Source organism: Pecten maximus, chromosome 6, assembly GCF_902652985.1.
Source record: "Pecten maximus chromosome 6, xPecMax1.1, whole genome shotgun sequence".
Taxonomy (NCBI): Eukaryota; Metazoa; Mollusca; class Bivalvia; order Pectinida; family Pectinidae; genus Pecten; species Pecten maximus.
The window spans coordinates 4,567,518-4,587,179 of record NC_047020.1 but is presented as its reverse complement, the minus strand read 5'-3'; the positions used below and the strand labels follow the sequence as shown (position 1 = coordinate 4,587,179).

The 19,662-nt window shown below is 37.9% G+C and overlaps 1 protein-coding gene across 1 annotated transcript in view; it reads left to right on the top strand.

Moving 5' to 3' along the window:
- Positions 1-19,662, top strand: part of LOC117329959 — a 45,302-nt gene that overhangs the window by 10,726 nt on the left and 14,914 nt on the right. The window contains exons 2-9 of the mRNA XM_033888191.1: positions 2,442-2,616; positions 3,087-3,202; positions 12,112-12,258; positions 12,744-12,902; positions 13,361-13,476; positions 14,156-14,273; positions 14,487-14,495; positions 14,760-15,190. Coding sequence (XP_033744082.1) covers positions 2,442-2,616; positions 3,087-3,202; positions 12,112-12,258; positions 12,744-12,902; positions 13,361-13,476; positions 14,156-14,273; positions 14,487-14,495; positions 14,760-15,190 — 1,271 coding nt within the window. The remainder of the gene's footprint in view (positions 1-2,441; positions 2,617-3,086; positions 3,203-12,111; positions 12,259-12,743; positions 12,903-13,360; positions 13,477-14,155; positions 14,274-14,486; positions 14,496-14,759; positions 15,191-19,662) is intronic.

The following is a 19,662-nucleotide window of genomic DNA, read 5'->3' as shown; positions in this document are numbered from 1 at the left end:
TACAGTATTGGGTACTTACTATATCTATATAACTAAACACCTGTATGGTACATTTCTATCTATTACAGTATTAGGTACTATATCTATATTACTAAACATCTGTAGGGTACATTTCTATCTATTACAGTATTGGGTACTTACTATATCTATATAACTAAACACATGAATGGTACATTTCTATCTATTACATATATTACCTACACTTAACATACTACACAACGTATTAAGATAATACCCGAAATCATCAGCATCACATACTGTAATTAATAGTCATTTGTGGTAAGTTAGCAGTTTGCATTTTGAAGACATGACATTATCTTGATTAAACTTATGTCTTCATGGCAGTTCTCAGTTTAAATTTATAAATCTTTAAATGTTTATATTTTACCCTCGTTTTCTCAGTTTTGAGCGTGAATTACGGTTTATTTAAATGCTGAAACTTTTGTTATATCACCGCATACAAAGTTATTGATTGTCCTAATCATTAATTGTAATACGTTAACAGAACTAACAACAGTCATGTAATCGGTGTTGATATTAGCAGGTGCTTGTAATTCAGTTGTAAGGCGTTTTTTTTTTTTTGTCAAATACATTCTCAATTGCCTGCTAATGAGTGAATAGATGGATGATGCAGACGCTAACAATTGTCGTATTGGAACCAAAGATAACATGTTATGTAATTAGTATTGACCTCTAATATCCGCCATTCCGAGTCGGTCATCCTAACAGTCGCCATTCCGTAGTCATTCTGTATTCACTCTGTCAATGTCACTCAAAACTACACCATACATTAGTACTACAGGTACACACTCGTCCTGTCATACAAACTCTTTAGGACTCTAAACCACTGTTATCGCTATGATTCAATATGCATTAGATGTAAATGTCAATACGACAAACAGTGACTATTAAACACTAATAAAGGCATTGAGAAGTTCTCGTGTCCAGAATAGTACAAAAGTCTTTTGTATGCGTTAATTTTCTCGATTTTCCAGTCACGATTGTGATATACCGATTTTCTAATTTCGTTCCCAATAAATTTTGTTTTCGTTGCTCTAAATAGTCCAATAAACTTATTGTTAAATTCATAAAACGCATGCAATTACGCTTTATAGAATATGGAGTCTTGTGTTATGGAAAGATTTAGAATACAAAGAACGTATGAATCATTATTGAATTTCTGCTACGGGTAACTACAATTGACACTACCTATAGGAGCGCTTTTCTACAACACAGCTTGTATAAGTACTATAGAATCAATGGTAAGATAGACAAGGCCATATTGAGAGAGCGTATATTACTTTATATCCGTCCATATCATTTTATTTAATTATCGGTTCATGAATAATATATCAACAGTACCTGAGTATCACCCCGAGACAAGCCGTCTGTCTAGATATCCATACGTCATCTGGTCTGTACCAGTACGGGTTTTTTTTACCAATCGATGAAGCTTTTTAATTACCTGTAATAAATGTACCGCTTGATCAAACAAAAGTTTATAAAAACCACCAAATTACCGAGAATACTAATTAACTGGCTTAGTAATTAGAAACATATGTGAAATTTCCTACTCGAAATAGAAACGATTATCAAACAAAATCTATAGATTATATGACGACTATAAAATAGGAAACAAATTCTGATATAATATTTAAAAAACGAAATGTTCATTGTCCACCACCACCATCATCATCATCATCATCATCATCATCATCATCATCATCATCATCATCATCATCATCATCATCATCAAAATAGTGAAACATTTGTTAAATGAAACTTTAAAAGGCAATAAAATCACAGAATACACATTATCTGTTTACAATTCACACGGCGGTATACAATAGTACTGTTAAGTTTATCATATAATCCGGCACAAACTTTGTCTTCTGTTTTTTTAAGGTAAAAATCTAAGAAAAATAATTTGGTGATAATGTCTACAGCAATAGGAGATAGATTGCAGTCGTATGACTGACGTTTGGATTAAGAAATAGGCATTTTTGTATCTCTGTTTTCTTAAGGTAATATTCACAAGTCTGTCGTTTCATCATCTCTGTTTACTTGTGTGATATGATCGATTCATTTGTTGATATGCCAAGTAGTTTCGTTGTCGCCATCCTAGTTCTCATTTTGAGAATGTCACTTAACCCGGACCTGACATAGATTTGTATAGCGGTTGAAGTCCACGAAGCAGAATACGCTTACTCCACCGAACCACCTGGTCCTACTCCTTATGAATTCAATTGTCTCCATGCTAATCTGTATTTCGTGATACTTCTTCGCCCCCGATGTTATGTCGTTATCATATGTTGTATAATAATCCCATTATGTTATATCCCGTCCTGGTTTGCACAATATTCTGTATTTCATAGTGACATGAAATGACAATCCATTGTTGAGCTACGCCATGAAGTAACAAACCATTGTTTTTATTACAGAGTCCGCCTGCTCCTTCCCTTCTGCCTTTCAGAACATATGGCTTACAAACACTCGAGGGACTTGGACCGTCAACTCATCCACTATCGCCAACTTCCCGGCCCAGGCGGAGGTGTCTGGACAATCTCTGTTTAATATGGATTGTGAAGCGATAGATGCGGGGTTCTATGTCTTAAAGTAAGACAATGTGTTTAAATTCCGCGTATTATTATAGCTCGAATCATTATAACATAGTGACCACCGGCATAATACATAGAGTATTTCGTGTAATAGAAGGCTACCAAATTTATACCGTCAGTTCGGTTTTGATTTAACAGTACATGACGAGTGTTATATCAATGTATTATATATCTGGAGAAATATGTTATTCTCCTACAACAAATTATAGAAAAGGTTGACAGAGCTAACCGTTTGGAGCAAACAAGTCAGAAGAAATACGCCTGAAACAGAACTTTGACGTCATTTATATAACGTCACGATAGTATCAGGGACAAGGACCTTCATATATATTGGACATTAACTTTATCGTTTTTATTGGATGATAATTTAGCACGACAGGAGGGTTTCGTAACATTACATGAGCTACACTCTTATTATGCATCTAACTGTTGTATTTATGATTTGTAAAAGGTTGTGTTATATTGTAGATCACAGGAGACAGTGACACCGTTCGGAGGAAGTCCGCCCGCCCAATACAATGTATACACCTGTCTATACCTGGAACAACAGTCCTCCTATAGCTATGTCTATTCTCTTCTCACACGTAAGTAGGTTCATCATCATCACTAAGTGTTCTCTGTTATTTGCAAGAGATAGTCTTTTATGGAAGTAAATATCAATGAGGATTATCATCATTTTTCGTGAATCATATAGGTGTGACAATACAACAATTGGCCTTACTTAAATTCCATTACATACAAAAACAGAAAAAGAAACCCCTTTTGAATTCAATAATTTTCTGACGATTAGGAACATTTATGAAACAGCCAATTATTTTAGAGCCAAGGACTGTGTGTAGGAGTTATACTGATGTTGTGTACCAGTTATGTTAGGGCCAAGGACTGTGTGTACGAGTTATACTGATGTTGTGTACCAGTTATGTTAGAGCCAAGGACTGTATGTAGGAGTCATACTGATGTTGTGTACCAGTTATGTTAGGGCCAAGGACTGTATGTAGGAGTTATACTGATGTTGTGTACCAGTTATGTTAGAGCCGCCAAGGACTGTATGTAGGAGTCATACTGATGTTGTGTACCAGTTATGTTAGAGCCAAGGACTGTATGTAGGAGTTATACTGATGTTGTGTACCAGTTATGTTAGAGCCAAGGACTGTATGTAGGAGTTATACTGATGTTGTGTACCAGTTATGTTAGGGCCAAGGACTGTATGTAGGAGTTATACTGATGTTGTGTACCAGTTATGTTAGGGCCAAGGACTGTATGTAGGAGTTATACTGATGTTGTGTACCAGTTATGTTAGAGCCAAGGACTGTGTGTAGGAGTTATACTGATGTTGTGTACCAGTTATGTTAGGGCCAAGGACTGTATGTAGGAGTTATACTGATGTTGTGTACCAGTTATGTTAGAGCCAAGGACTGTGTGTAGGAGTTATACTGATGTTGTGTACCAGTTATGTTAGAGCCAAGGACTGTATGTAGGAGTCATACTGATGTTGTGTACCAGTTATGTTAGGGCCAAGGACTGTATGTAGGAGTTATACTGATGTTGTGTACCAGTTATGTTAGAGCCAAGGACTGTGTGTAGGAGTTATACTGATGTTGTGTACCAGTTATGTTAGGGCCAAGGACTGTATGTAGGAGTTATACTGATGTTGTGTACCAGTTATGTTAGAGCCAAGGACTGTATGTAGGAGTTATACTGATGTTGTGTACCAGTTATGTTAGAGCCAAGGACTGTATGTAGGAGTTATACTGATGTTGTGTACCAGTTATGTTAGAGTCAAGGACTGTGTGTAGGAGTTATACTGATGTTTTGTATCAGTTATGTTAGAGCCAAGGACTGTATGTAGGTGTTATACTGATGTTATGTACCAGTTATGTTAGAGCCAAGGACTGTATGTAGGTGTTATACTGATGTTATGTACCAGTTATGTTAGAGCCAAGGACTGTATGTAGGAGTTATACTGATGTTATGTACCAGTTATGTTAGGGCCAAGGACTGTATGTAGGAGTCATACTGATGTTGTGTACCAGTTATGTTAGAGCCAAGGACTGTATGTAGGAGTTATACTGATGTTGTGTACCAGTTATGTTAGAGCCAAGGACTGTATGTAGGAGTTATACTGATGTTGTTTACCAGTTATGTTAGGGCCAAGGACTGTATGTACGAGTCATACTGATGTTGTGTACCAGTTATGTTAGAGCCAAGGACTGTGTGTAGGAGTTATACTGATGTTGTGTACCAGTTATGTTAGAGCCAAGGACTGTATGTAGGAGTTATACTGATGTTATGTACCAGTTATGTTAGAGTCAAGGACTGTATGTAGGAGTTATACTGATGTTGTTTACCAGTTATGTTAGAGCCAAGGACTGTATGTAGGAGTTATACTGATGTTGTGTACCAGTTATGTTAGAGCCAAGGACTGTATGTAGGAGTTATACTGATGTTGTTTACCAGTTATGTTAGAGCCAAGGACTGTATGTAGGAGTTATACTGATGTTGTTTACCAGTTATGTTAGAGCCAAGGACTGTATGTAGGAGTTATACTGATGTTGTGTACCAGTTATGTTAGAGCCAAGGACTGTATGTAGGAGTTATACTGATGTTGTGTACCAGTTATGTTAGAGCCAAGGACTGTGTGTAGGAGTTATACTGATGTTGTGTACCAGTTATGTTAGGGCCAAGGACTGTGTGTAGGAGTTATACTGATGTTGTGTACCAGTTATGTTAGAGCCAAGGACTGTGTGTACGAGTTATACTGATGTTGTGTACCAGTTATGTTAGAGTCAAGGACTGTGTAGGAGTTATACTGATGTTATGTACCAGTTATGTTAGAGCCAAGGACTGTATGTAGGTGTTATACTGATGTTATGTACCAGTTATGTTAGAGCCAAGGACTGTATGTAGGAGTTATACTGATGTTGTGTACCAGTTATGTTAGAGCCAAGGACTGTATGTAGGAGTTATACTGATGTTGTGTACCAGTTATGTTAGAGCCAAGGACTGTGTGTAGGAGTTATGTTAGAGTCAAGGACTGTGTGTAGGAGTTATACTGATGTTATGTACCAGTTATGTTAGAGCCAAGGACTGTGTGTAGGAGTTATACTGATGTTGTGTACCAGTTATGTTAGAGCCAAGGACTGTGTGTAGGAGTTATACTGATGTTGTGTACCAGTTATGTTAGGGCCAAGGACTGTGTGTACGAGTTATACTGATGTTGTTTACCAGTTATGTTAGAGCCAAGGACTGTGTGTAGGAGTTATACTGATGTTGTGTACCAGTTATGTTAGAGCCAAGGACTATATGTAGGAGTTATACTGATGTTGTGTACCAGTTATGTTAGAGCCAAGGACTGTGTGTAGGAGTTATACTGATGTTGTGTACCAGTTATGTTAGAGTCAAGGACTGTATGTAGGAGTTATACTGATGTTGTGTACCAGTTATGTTAGAGTCAAGGACTGTATGTAGGAGTTATGTTAGAGCCAAGGACTGTATGTAGGAGTTATACTGATGTTGTGTACCAGTTATGTTAGAGCCAAGGACTGTGTGTACGAGTTATACTGATGTTGTTTACCAGTTATGTTAGAGCCAAGGACTGTATGTAGGAGTTATACTGATGTTGTGTACCAGTTATGTTAGAGTCAAGGACTGTATGTAGGAGTTATACTGATGTTGTGTACCAGTTATGTTAGAGCCAAGGACTGTATGTAGGAGTTATACTGATGTTGTGTACCAGTTATGTTAGAGTCAAGGACTGTATGTAGGAGTTATGTTAGAGCCAAGGACTGTATGTAGGAGTTATACTGATTTTGTGTACCAGTTATGTTAGGGCCAAGGACTGTATGTAGGAGTTATACTGATGTTGTGTACCAGTTATGTTAGGGCCAAGGAGTGTATGTAGGAGTTATACTGATGTTATGTACCAGTTATGTTAGAGCAAAGGACTGTATGTAGGAGTTATGCAGATGTTGTGTACCAGTTATGTTAGGGCCAAGGACTGTATGTAGGAGTTATACTGATGTTGTGTACCAGTTATGTTAGGGCCAAGGACTGTGTGTACGAGTTATACTGATGTTGTGTACCAGTTATGTTAGGGCCAAGGACTGTATGTAGGAGTTATACTGATGTTGTGTACCAGTTATGTTAGGGCCAAGGACTGTGTGTACGAGTTATACTGATGTTGTTTACCAGTTATGTTAGGGCCAAGAACTGTGTGTAGGAGTTATACTGATGTTGTGTACCAGTTATGTTAGAGCCAAGGACTGTATGTAGGAGTTATACTGATGTTGTGTACCAGTTATGTTAAAGCCAAGGGCTGTATGTAGGAGTTATACTGATGTTGTGTACCAGTTATGTTAGAGCCAAGGACTGTGTAGGAGTTATACTGATGTTATGTACCAGTTATGTTAGAGCAAAGGACTGTATGTAGGAGTTATACTGATGTTGTGTACCAGTTATGTTAGGGCCAAGGGCTGTGTGTAGGAGTTATACTGATGTTATGTACCAGTTATGTTAGGGCCAAGGACTGTATGTAGGAGTTATACTGATGTTGTGTACCAGTTATGTTAGAGCCAAGGACTGTATGTAGGAGTTATACTGATGTTATGTACCAGTTATGTTAGGGCCAAGGACTGTATGTAGGAGTTATACTGATGTTGTGTACCAGTTATGTTAGGGCCAAGGACTGTATGTACGAGTCATACTGATGTTGTGTACCAGTTATGTTAGAGCCAAGGACTGTATGTAGGTGTTATACTGATGTTGTGTACCAGTTATGTTAGGGCCAAGGACTGTATGTAGGAGTTATACTGATGTTGTGTACCAGTTATGTTAGAGCCAAGGACTGTATGTAGGAGTTATACTGATGTTATGTACCAGTTATGTTAGGGCCAAGGACTGTATGTAGGAGTTATACTGATGTTGTGTACCAGTTATGTTAGGGCCAAGGACTGTATGTACGAGTCATACTGATGTTGTGTACCAGTTATGTTAGAGCCAAGGACTGTATGTAGGAGTTATACTGATGTTGTGTACCAGTTATGTTAAAGCCAAGGACTGTATGTAGGAGTTATACTGATGTTGTGTACCAGTTATGTTAGAGCCAAGGACTGTGTAGGAGTTATACTGATGTTATGTACCAGTTATGTTAGAGCAAAGGACTGTATGTAGGAGTTATACTGATGTTGTGTACCAGTTATGTTAGGGCCAAGGGCTGTGTGTAGGAGTTATACTGATGTTATGTACCAGTTATGTTAGGGCCAAGGACTGTATGTAGGAGTTATACTGATGTTGTGTACCAGTTATGTTAGAGCCAAGGACTGTATGTAGGAGTTATACTGATGTTATGTACCAGTTATGTTAGGGCCAAGGACTGTATGTAGGAGTTATACTGATGTTGTGTACCAGTTATGTTAGGGCCAAGGACTGTATGTACGAGTCATACTGATGTTGTGTACCAGTTATGTTAGAGCCAAGGACTGTATGTAGGTGTTATACTGATGTTATGTACCAGTTATGTTAGAGCCAAGGGCTGTATGTAGGAGTTATACTGATGTTGTGTACCAGTTATGTTAGAGTCAAGGACTGTATGTAGGAGTTATACTGATGTTGTGTACCAGTTATGTTAGGGCCAAGGACTGTATGTAGGAGTTATATTGATGTTGTGTACCAATTATGTTAGAGTCAAGGACTGTATGTAGGAGTTATACTGATGTTGTGTACCAGTTATGTTAGGGCCAAGGACTGTATGTAGGAGTTATACTGATGTTGTGTACCAGTTATGTTAGGGCCAAGGACTGTGTGTACGAGTTATACTGATGTTGTGTACCAGTTATGTTAGGGCCAAGGACTGTATGTAGGAGTTATACTGATGTTGTGTACCAGTTATGTTAGAGCCAAGGACTGTATGTAGGAGTTATGTTAGAGTCAAGGACTGTATGTAGGAGTTATACTGATGTTGTGTACCAGTTATGTTAGAGCCAAGGACTGTATGTAGGAGTTATACTGATGTTGTTTACCAGTTATGTTAGAGCCAAGGACTGTATGTAGGAGTCATACTGATGTTGTGTACCAGTTATGTTAGAGCCAAGGACTGTATGTAGGAGTTATACTGATGTTGTGTACCAGTTATGTTAGGGCCAAGGACTGTATGTAGGAGTTATACTGATGTTGTGTACCAGTTATGTTAGAGCCAAGGACTGTGTGTAGGAGTTATACTGATGTTGTGTACCAGTTATGTTAGAGCCAAGGACTATATGTAGGTGTTATACTGATGTTATGTACCAGTTATGTTAGAGCCAAGGACTTTATGTAGGAGTTATACTGATGTTATGTACCAGTTATGTTAGAGCCAAGGACTGTATGTAGGAGTTATACTGATGTTGTTTACCAGTTATGTTAGGGCCAAGGACTGTATGTAGGAGTTATACTGATGTTGTGTACCAGTTATGTTAGAGCCAAGGACTGTATGTAGGAGTTATACTGATGTTGTGTACCAGTTATGTTAGAGCCGCCAAGGACTGTATGTAGGAGTTATACTGATGTTGTGTACCAGTTATGTTAGAGCCAAGGACTGTATGTAGGAGTTATACTGATGTTGTGTACCAGTTATGTTAGAGCCAAGGACTATATGTAGGTGTTATACTGATGTTGTGTACCAGTTATGTTAGGGCCAAGGACTGTATGTAGGAGTTATACTGATGTTGTGTACCAGTTATGTTAGAGCCAAGGACTATATGTAGGTGTTATACTGATGTTATGTACCAGTTATGTTAGAGCCAAGGACTGTGTGTACGAGTTATACTGATGTTGTGTACCAGTTATGTTAGGGCCAAGGACTGTGTGTACGAGTTATACTGATGTTATGTACCAGTTATGTTAGAGCCAAGAACTGTGTGTAGGAGTTATACTGATGTTGTGTACCAGTTATGTTAGAGCCAAGGACTATATGTAGGTGTTATACTGATGTTGTGTACCAGTTATGTTAGAGTCAAGGACTATATGTAGGTGTTATACTGATGTTGTGTACCAGTTATGTTAGAGCCAAGGACTGTATGTAGGAGTTATACTGATGTTGTGTACCAGTTATGTTAGAGCCAAGGACTGTGTGTAGGAGTTATACTGATGTTGTGTACCAGTTATGTTAGAGCCAAGGACTGTATGTAGGAGTTATACTGATGTTGTTTACCAGTTATGTTAGAGCCAAGGACTGTATGTAGGAGTTATACTGATGTTGTGTACCAGTTATGTTAGAGCCGAGGACTGTATGTAGGAGTTATACTGATGTTGTGTACCAGTTATGTTAGAGCCAAGGACTGTGTGTACGAGTTATACTGATGTTGTGTACCAGTTATGTTAGAGCCAAGGACTGTATGTAGGAGTTATACTGATGTTGTGTACCAGTTATGTTAGAGCCAAGGACTGTGTGTAGGAGTTATACTGATGTTGTGTACCAGTTATGTTAGAGCCAAGGACTGTATGTAGGAGTTATACTGATGTTGTGTACCAGTTATGTTAGAGCCAAGGACTGTATGTAGGAGTTATACTGATGTTGTGTACCAGTTATGTTAGAGCCAAGGACTGTGTGTAGGAGTTATACTGATGTTGTTTACCAGTTATGTTAGAGCCAAGGACTGTATGTAGGAGTTATACTGATGTTGTGTACCAGTTATGTTAGGGCCAAGGACTGTATGTAGGAGTTATACTGATGTTGTGTACCAGTTATGTTAGGGCCAAGGACTGTATGTAGGAGTTATACTGATGTTGTTTACCAGTTATGTTAGAGCCAAGGACTGTATGTAGGAGTTATACTGATGTTGTTTACCAGTTATGTTAGAGCCAAGGACTGTATGTAGGAGTTATACTGATGTTGTGTACCAGTTATGTTAGGGCCAAGGACTGTATGTCGGAGTTATACTGATGTTGTTTACCAGTTATGTTAGGGCCAAGGACTGTATGTAGGAGTTATACTGATGTTGTGTACCAGTTATGTTAGGGCCAAGGACTGTATGTAGGAGTTATACTGATGTTGTGTACCAGTTATGTTAGGGCCAAGGACTGTATGTCGGAGTTATACTGATGTTGTTTACCAGTTATGTTAGAGCCAAGGACTGTATGTAGGAGTTATACTGATGTTGTGTACCAGTTATGTTAGAGCCAAGGACTGTATGTAGGAGTTATACTGATGTTGTGTACCAGTTATGTTAGGGCCAAGGACTGTATGTCGGAGTTATACTGATGTTGTTTACCAGTTATGTTAGAGCCAAGGACTGTATGTAGGAGTTATACTGATGTTGTGTACCAGTTATGTTAGAGTCAAGGACTGTATGTAGGAGTTATACTGATGTTGTGTACCAGTTATGTTAGAGCCAAGGACTGTATGTACGAGTTATACTGATGTTGTGTACCAGTTATGTTAGAGCCAAGGACTATATGTAGGAGTTATACTGATGTTATGTACCAGTTATGTTAGGGCCAAGGACTGTATGTAGGAGTTATACTGATGTTGTGTACCAGTTATGTTAGAGCCAAGGACTGTGTGTACGAGTTATACTGATGTTGTGTACCAGTTATGTTAGGGCCAAGGACTATATGTAGGAGTTATACTGATGTTGTGTACCAGTTATGTTAGAGCCAAGGACTGTATGTAGGAGTTATACTGATGTTGTGTACCAGTTATGTTAGAGCCAAGGGCTGTATGTAGGAGTTATACTGATGTTGTGTGCTTTCTGTGGACGTTGCGTAAATTATGATTGATATATGTTGTTTGTTATATCAGTTTTAATCAGGACCCCTTCCCATTCTATATTACATTATTTGTTTACACTTCCTATTCTTTATTACATAACTTGTTTACACTTCCAATTATATATTACTTAATTTGTTTACACTTCCAATTTGATAGCATAATTTGTTTACTTTGTCCATTCTATACTACATAATTTGTTTACACTTCCAATTCTATATTACTTAATTTGTTTACGCTTACCATTTTTTTTACTACATAATTTGTTGACACTTTCAATTCTACATTACATATTTTGTTTACACTTTCAATGCTATATTACATAATTTGTTTACGCTTACCATTTTTTACTACATAATTTGTTTACACTTAATAACATAATCTATTTAATGATGGTATCCATTTGTTCAATTTTAAAACAATTACAATGTCTGTAAATATTCTATTAAGTAACAAATGTAATGTGACTTTCTCGTCCGCAACAGCAGTAGTTGGGTTCAAAGCAAAGAAAGAAATTTGTCATTCATATTTTCCCTTTCACTAGTAAACACTACATAAGTTTACCATACGTTGCTGGACTAATACGGTCAATGGTTTTATATAACACAGTATAATTTACAAACTGTATATCTTAAAACAATGTAATCATGGAATGAAATTCCTGTTTGATATGAATGTCTGTTAATATTCAAAGAAACCGATAAACGAAAACCAAAAAATATCATATTGTTCCCTTTTGTTATTTCACAGAGGAGTTCGCTGTGACAACCACGCCCACAACGGTCATCGAAAGGGTCACTCTACGTGCGGTGGGGGCAACTTTGATTGCGTCGTCTGTCTGCTCGGACACTGCGTACACAACCGCAGGTGAAAGGGTTCACGTTGCTCTCCTGAACGGTAAGTTACTGAATCAAACATTATATATCACCAGCATGTTCAGTTAAACATTTTATAATCAATGATAAACAATTCTTTATTGACGTAGCTGTATTTAGATATTTTCAGATTATAAATAATATTTAGAATGTGGCTTAAACTAATTAATTAATATATGTAAATATTGTTTTAAACGGTAACGCGGTACCATATTATATCGATGTCCTTATATTTATATTAATGTATGGTAGTGGTCATAATGCTTTGCTTGTGTTTTTTGATATCACTTATGAATGACAGTTGATGTATCTTAAAAAGATATCTTATTTCTAGCACAAGACCGGACAATGACTTGGTTTTATTTTTGATTTATAATAATAATACAAATAAAAATTTAATATAATATGTTCCATCAAGCATAGTTTGGCTAGCCTCAGAACACCAGGAACGTCTCAGACCCTGTTTGTTAGTACACATACGTAACAACTGACTATATTTCGTTTAAGGGTCGGAGAGTCTAGGGAAGACTGACTGTCCCAGTTCGTTACAAGGTTACTTCACTTACCTCGGGACTTCGTGTAACAGTACCTCTGTAGATGTGTGTACTAGTACACAACAGCTAGTCTTCAACACGACAGCATGTACCCAGAACACGATCTACTCACGTTAGTACTCATAGTATCAGTTATATACTGTAACGCTGGACATCAATGGATAACTGTGCGGAAACACCTTTTACAAAGGACCATAAGTTCTGATCATTTCATTAGACAGTCTATACTCTTATGTAGATGATACACTCAAATTACACATATATAGACGTAAACGAAATTTTATCATTTGTGAAGCGTTATTTAAGGCTACGTATACATTTTTAAGACACTTATATCAATTCAAATAGTATATTTGATATAATTTTCAACGATTGATCCGTATAGATATATATATATAACACAATAAACCGATGAAATGACACAACATTGTATATCACTATATAATATTTAATTAGTCTTTACTTGAATACCATTGATAATGTTATGTCATACTGCATTATTTGTATTAGCTGTTGTCCATGCAGATGTAGCAAAAATAATAAGAATACAATGTATGTATTCGTGTACAGAGAACGGTACCGTTGACTGTGTATACCATAACACTATTGGGAGTTATACGTACGTGACGGTGTACAATGAAGACTCCACCGTCGATGGTTCTTCCTACTACGCCTTCTCTTGCCTGGTGCGTTTCTTAAGATTATTGCAACTGAAATTAATATTACTTTTTACTATTTGTTATAATTAGTCATTTAAGTTAATAGTCTTGATATTGTAAGTTGAACACAGGTATTAACCTGAAAAACTGTAACGTGCTTTACCCGATAGTTTGTTACGGGAACCTAGGACTATAACTGACCCCGGACGTGTACAAGTATATGTTCACACGTGAAAATATTGACCCTATGAGGGACTGCATGCATTCGTGATCTGCTCATAGCTAATGATATAGATTTTCGTTTTTCCAAAACATAAACCCAAGATAGTTTGTTTAGACATATCTCACCAGCTCTTAACTTAAAACTCATTGAATATTACAACACAAAACCATATCATTTTCTTATGATCATGAACTTTATTAAACGAAGAAAAAAACCCCGCGATATATTATTTTCTAATTATTGAAAATAAAAGCAGACTTTTATTGAAGTCTTAATTTCAAAGGCCAATAAAATGCAATTTAGTCAGGGATATCACTATTAACCAAATTGAGAGAAAAAACATTTTTCAATCCATTTGTAATTTTTAAAAATCTGTTCTGTTTAACAATTCAATCAAATGTGTTAATATGTATTTAGCTGTATAGAGTTATAGATTTATTATGTAAGAGGAGTATTAATGGAAAACTGATTACCCTGTGTCAGGTTGTGTCCGAATCTGGGGTGTATACCTATACTAGTGTTAAACCAACCGAGTGTGAGGCCAACCAGGTGTCCACCACTTCACCGACTGGGGGATACGTCACTGTGTTCCAGGAAACTGGTGTGTAAAATATATCTATAAGCTGGAAATTATAGTTTTTCAATAACATGAAAACGTTTATTACCTCATTGATTAGAATAATAAAATAATTGAACATACATTTTACGTTCATAAGAATATATTAATTGTCAAAAGTCTAATTTGTAATATGATTCCAGAACCGATTGTACTGTAGATGATGGTAACTTACAAATACTATTTTTATGATTTCAGCTGCCTGCAGTGAGTATTCCGTTTGTTTATTTCATACCAACCCATTGACCTTAATACCAGCACGTTTTAACGAATCACTAAAACATATATCGATATATATTTGATGTATATTTATAAACTTCATCCTCCAAATACTGTAACTGTTAACCATCAGATGTAGACAGTATATTTACCTATCTAATAACCATTCAGCACTGATTGGATGTTTTTTTATTATGAAATCAAACATTCTTATTGTTTCTTGATATTGACGCATTAATTTCTAATTTGCAGCAACAACCACATCAACGACTGAAGACCTGACGTATCTGTATGTGATCATCGGTATCATTGCTTTATTGATTATCATTACTATCATCGTATTATTAATATGCTGCATTAAGTGTCGAAAGAAGCAAAAGGATGTCGAATCCGCTGATGATGAAAGCGACAAAGGGTCAGATGACGGTAAAAGTCATAAAGATGACAACAAACCAGATGAAGATGACTCTAAACAGGAAGTAGTCGATGAACAACAGCGCACAAAAACGGACGATGATAAACAATCTGTTGATTCCGGATTTATTCCCGGTAAAGACGAAACTAAGCATAAGAAAAAGCGGAAGAGGAGAAGACGAAAAAGAAAGAAGAGAGGACAGCATGGTGAGGAAGGCGAAGAGGAGGAGGAAGAAGATGGGGAAGAGGACGAAGAAAGTTCATCAGATGTGAGTAACATGTTTAGTTTTAAACGCAACCTTAGATCATTCTGTTTATTAGTGCCGGTTAATGTAGACTGACTAATATCTTGTTTGGCGTGTTCTATTGCATAATAACTCGGTGAAGGAATCATAAGCTTTATTTCTGCTTTTCATTTGTAATCATCATACGTAGAACTAACTTGATCCTTTAACACTGCAAACTACTTTGTCATCAAGATAACAGGACAGAGCTCATGATGTGCCCACATATCAAGTGTATAACAATTGGGATTGGATGTATAATTACACACCCTTTTTGTATAGAAATATGTTAAGGTTGCAACAAATGGTCGGAAATAATGTCCCTCTCATTACGGAAAAGGAATAAACTGTAATATCATTTAAAGTTTTTTTGTGTGAAACGCCTAATTAAGATCGAATCGTACTTCGATAAAGCGTTGAGAGTATGCGAATTGTTTGCTTTCATGTATATCTTGATTAAGGCACATCATGATGTGAATGCTGAAGAATACTAAAGTATTAAAAGATGATAATTAACACCAATAAATGTATGGTCCATCTCAACATGTATTGATAACCAACGAAAATGCATCTAGGTCAACATGAATGGAAGATTCTGTTCGCTTATACTGTATGTAATTGTATTATTGTGATCTTAGCGATAACACTGTTAGCCATGATTTTATCAGTGATACCTGTACCTTTCTACCAATCATTTACCCCACACTACCTTAGATTTATACCAATAGTAGCATGGATTATAGTTTACCCTGCATCCCTGTGTTAGATGTTTTATCAGAAGTCGTCTTTACTAATCCTCCATTCTTGCCCTTTGTGTATGTTCTAGAACATTATAGACAAATATATAAGACCGTAATCACGATAGTATTCTAAACAGGACGGCTTGTAAAGGCATGTCATATATATTAACACAAGAGACACTGTTGTCTAGTTGTGGGACGCAGGGCTACTTGACCTTAGGGCAGATAGTTCGAGTTCCGCCACTGTGTTGTATACTTGAACAAGATACTTTACTGTGTTGTGTTCCAGTCGACTGAGCTGTCAATGAGTAAGTTGTAGGGCAGTGTAAGAAATGTCGTGTGTAAGCTGTTACCGCCGAAATGGCAGGTCCTGCTGTATGCTCCCCAAGGAGCTGAGCAAGACATTGACCATGGATGATCAGTTGTGAACTGCATTTAGAGGGCTATGTGGCTAGACTGCTGTATCTTAATTAAGCATTTCAGACCATTGATGATCTCCAATGTTTAGCTACCAGGGATATTTACACAATGGTTGAAGCCAATGTCGTAAAGCAAACATCGATCGAGAACTGAAACAAATATTTCATGTCTATTCAAACTGTAGAATATATCTACAACAGCGCTTCAAAGTTTTGCTTAACTGTAACATGTGTCCTGATTGGCAGTGATACAGTTGGGCAATGATACAACAGGGCAGTGTTACAGTCGGGAAATGATACAACAGGACAGTGATACAACAGGGCAGTGATACAACAGGACCGTGTTACAGTCGGGTAGTGATACAACAAGGCAGTGTTACAGTCGGGCAATGATACAATAGGGCAGTGATACAACAGGGCAGTGATACAGTCGGGCAGTGATACAACAGGGCAGTGTTACAGTCGGGCAATGATACAACAGGGCAGTGATACAACAGGGCAGTGATACAGTCGGGTAGTGATACAACAGGGCAGTGTTACAGTCGGGCAATGATACAACAGGGCAGTGATACAGTCGGGCAATGATACAACAGGGCAGTGATACAGTCGGGTAATGATACAACAGGGCAGTGATACAGTCGGGCAGTGATACAGTCGGGCAGTGATACAACAGGGCAGTGATACAGTCGGGTAGTGATACAACAGGGCAGTGATACAGTCGGGCAATGATACAACAGGGCAGTGTTACAGTCGGGTAGTGATACAACAGGGCAGTGATACAACAGGGCAGTGATACAGTCGGGCAATGATACAACAGGGCAGTGATACAGTCGGGCAATGATACAACAGGGCAGTGATACAGTCGGGCAGTGATACAACAGGGCAGTGATACAACAGGGCAGTGATACAGTCAGGTAGTGATACAACAGGACAGTGATACAGTCGGGCAGTGATACAACAGGGCAGTGTTACAGTCGGGTAGTGATACAACAGGGCAGTGATACAGTCGGGCAATGATACAACAGGGCAGTGATACAGTCGGGCAGTGATACAACAGGGCAGTGATACAGTCGGGCAGTGATACAACAGGGCAGTGATACAGTCGGGCAGTGATACAACAGGGCAGTGATACAGTCGGGCAATGATACAGTCGGGCAGTGATACAGTCGGGTAGTGATACAACAGGGCAGTGATACAGTCGGGTAGTGATACAACAGGGCAGTGATACAGTCGGGCAATGATACAACAGGGCAGTGATACAGTCGGGCAGTGATACAACAGGGCAATGATCCAGTTGGGCAATGATACAGTCTGGCAGTGATACAGTCGGGTAGTGATACAGTCGGGTAGTGTTACAGTCGGGTAGTGATACAACAGGGCAGTGATACAACAGAGCAGTGTTACAGTCGGGCAGTGATACAACAGGGCAGTGATACAGTCGGGCAATGATACAACAGGGCAGTGATACAGTCGGGTAGTGATACAACAGGGCAGTGATACAGTCGGGTAGTGATACAACAGGGCAGTGATACAGTCGGGTAGTGATACAACAGGGCAGAGATACAGTCGGGTAGTGATACAACAGGGCAGTGATACAGTCGGGCAATGATACAACAGGGCAGTGATACAGTCGGGTAGTGATACAACAGGGCAGTGATACAGTCGGGCAATTATACAACAGGGCAGTGACACAGTCGGGTAGTGATACAACAGGACAGTGATACAGTTGGGTAGTGATACAACAGGGCAGTGATACAGTCGGGCAATGATACAACAGGGCAGTGATACAGTCGGGTAATGATACAACAGGGCAGTGATACAGTCGGGTAGTGATACAACAGGGCAGTGATACAGTCGGGCAATGATACAACAGGGCAGTGATACAGTCGGGTAATGATACAACAGGGCAGTGATACAGTCGGGTAGTGATACAACAGGGCAGTGATACAGTCGGGCAATGATACAGTCCGGCAATGATACAACAGGGCAGTGTTACAGTCGGGCAATGATACAACAGGGCAGTGATACAGTCGGGTAGTGATAAACCATCAAACATCTTGTTGGAAGAAATAGACCCATAATGACGAGTAGTGATTTACATACTCAATCTTTTAATTTATAAAGCATGTGACAAATAGCGAGGCATTAGATACGACGATATATCAGTGATTTGTTCTTTGGTTTGGCTGTGTTCAAGGTATGGAACTCTAGTAGTATAATTCAAACCAGAATAGGTTTAAGCATAGAATGGGACGTGCGAAATATGTGGTTATCATATCTCTTTAGTTTGGATAAGGATCATGTCAACTCTGTGACACTAAACATCACTAGGGGAGTCCAATAGCACGGTTAATCTCGTGAACCCAGAAGTCAATTTTGTAAAAACAGATATATGTGTTTTTAATTGAAAATACAGCATGATGTACCGAGTAGGGACGAACAATAGGATTATATTATGATTGAAACAATAGAGATACATAGTGTTGTACCGAGTAGGGACGAAGAATATGATCATAAATGATACATTTTACTTGCATAAGTGAAGTAATCATTAAAATATGTTATCAGCTACAAAATGTATGACTGATTTTTGACTTCCATGTCATTGATCAGCGGATTTGCGATCATAAGCACATTATGAATGTTAAATAGTTCGTTTTAATCGTTTATAAATGTGTCTACATGTTCTGATTGGTTGGAATCGTTTCTATTGCATTTCAAAAATCGAAATGTCTTTGTATTAAATCTGTAATTTTAGCACTCTGTATCAGTTAGTGGTCTATCACGTACTGGAATCAATATAGTTTATGAATCCCCGTACACTAACACTGTGACCTATTTATGACATTTAATAACATACCGTATTGTGAAGACTAACTCGCGTGAAATTTGGACACCTTTGTGATTGTGTTTATAATGACTCCAATCTAAAGGTATTTATAGATAGTTATAAAGCGGGTTAAATCTAGATAAATAATGAAAACCTTGTTAAGCGTGTTAGTTTTTTACTGTGATATAAATAAATATTGTAAACATATGAAACTTACACTACATTAGATTAACTGCTGATTTCTCTCCTTTTCGTGAAACATTATGATATAGCATATATGTTTCGTTACCCATCTGATATACACTGAGTGCGTGACGACTGTAACCCATCGTCTCTACTTGACCTTCAGTTTGAAGGGCTGATCAATAAACTTCCCTTCACACTGAAGCGTTAAATTGTAATCGAACAAAACCGGTTATTTCACCCCCTTTAAAAATAAAGTCTTCGATTGACTCTAATGATAAATAT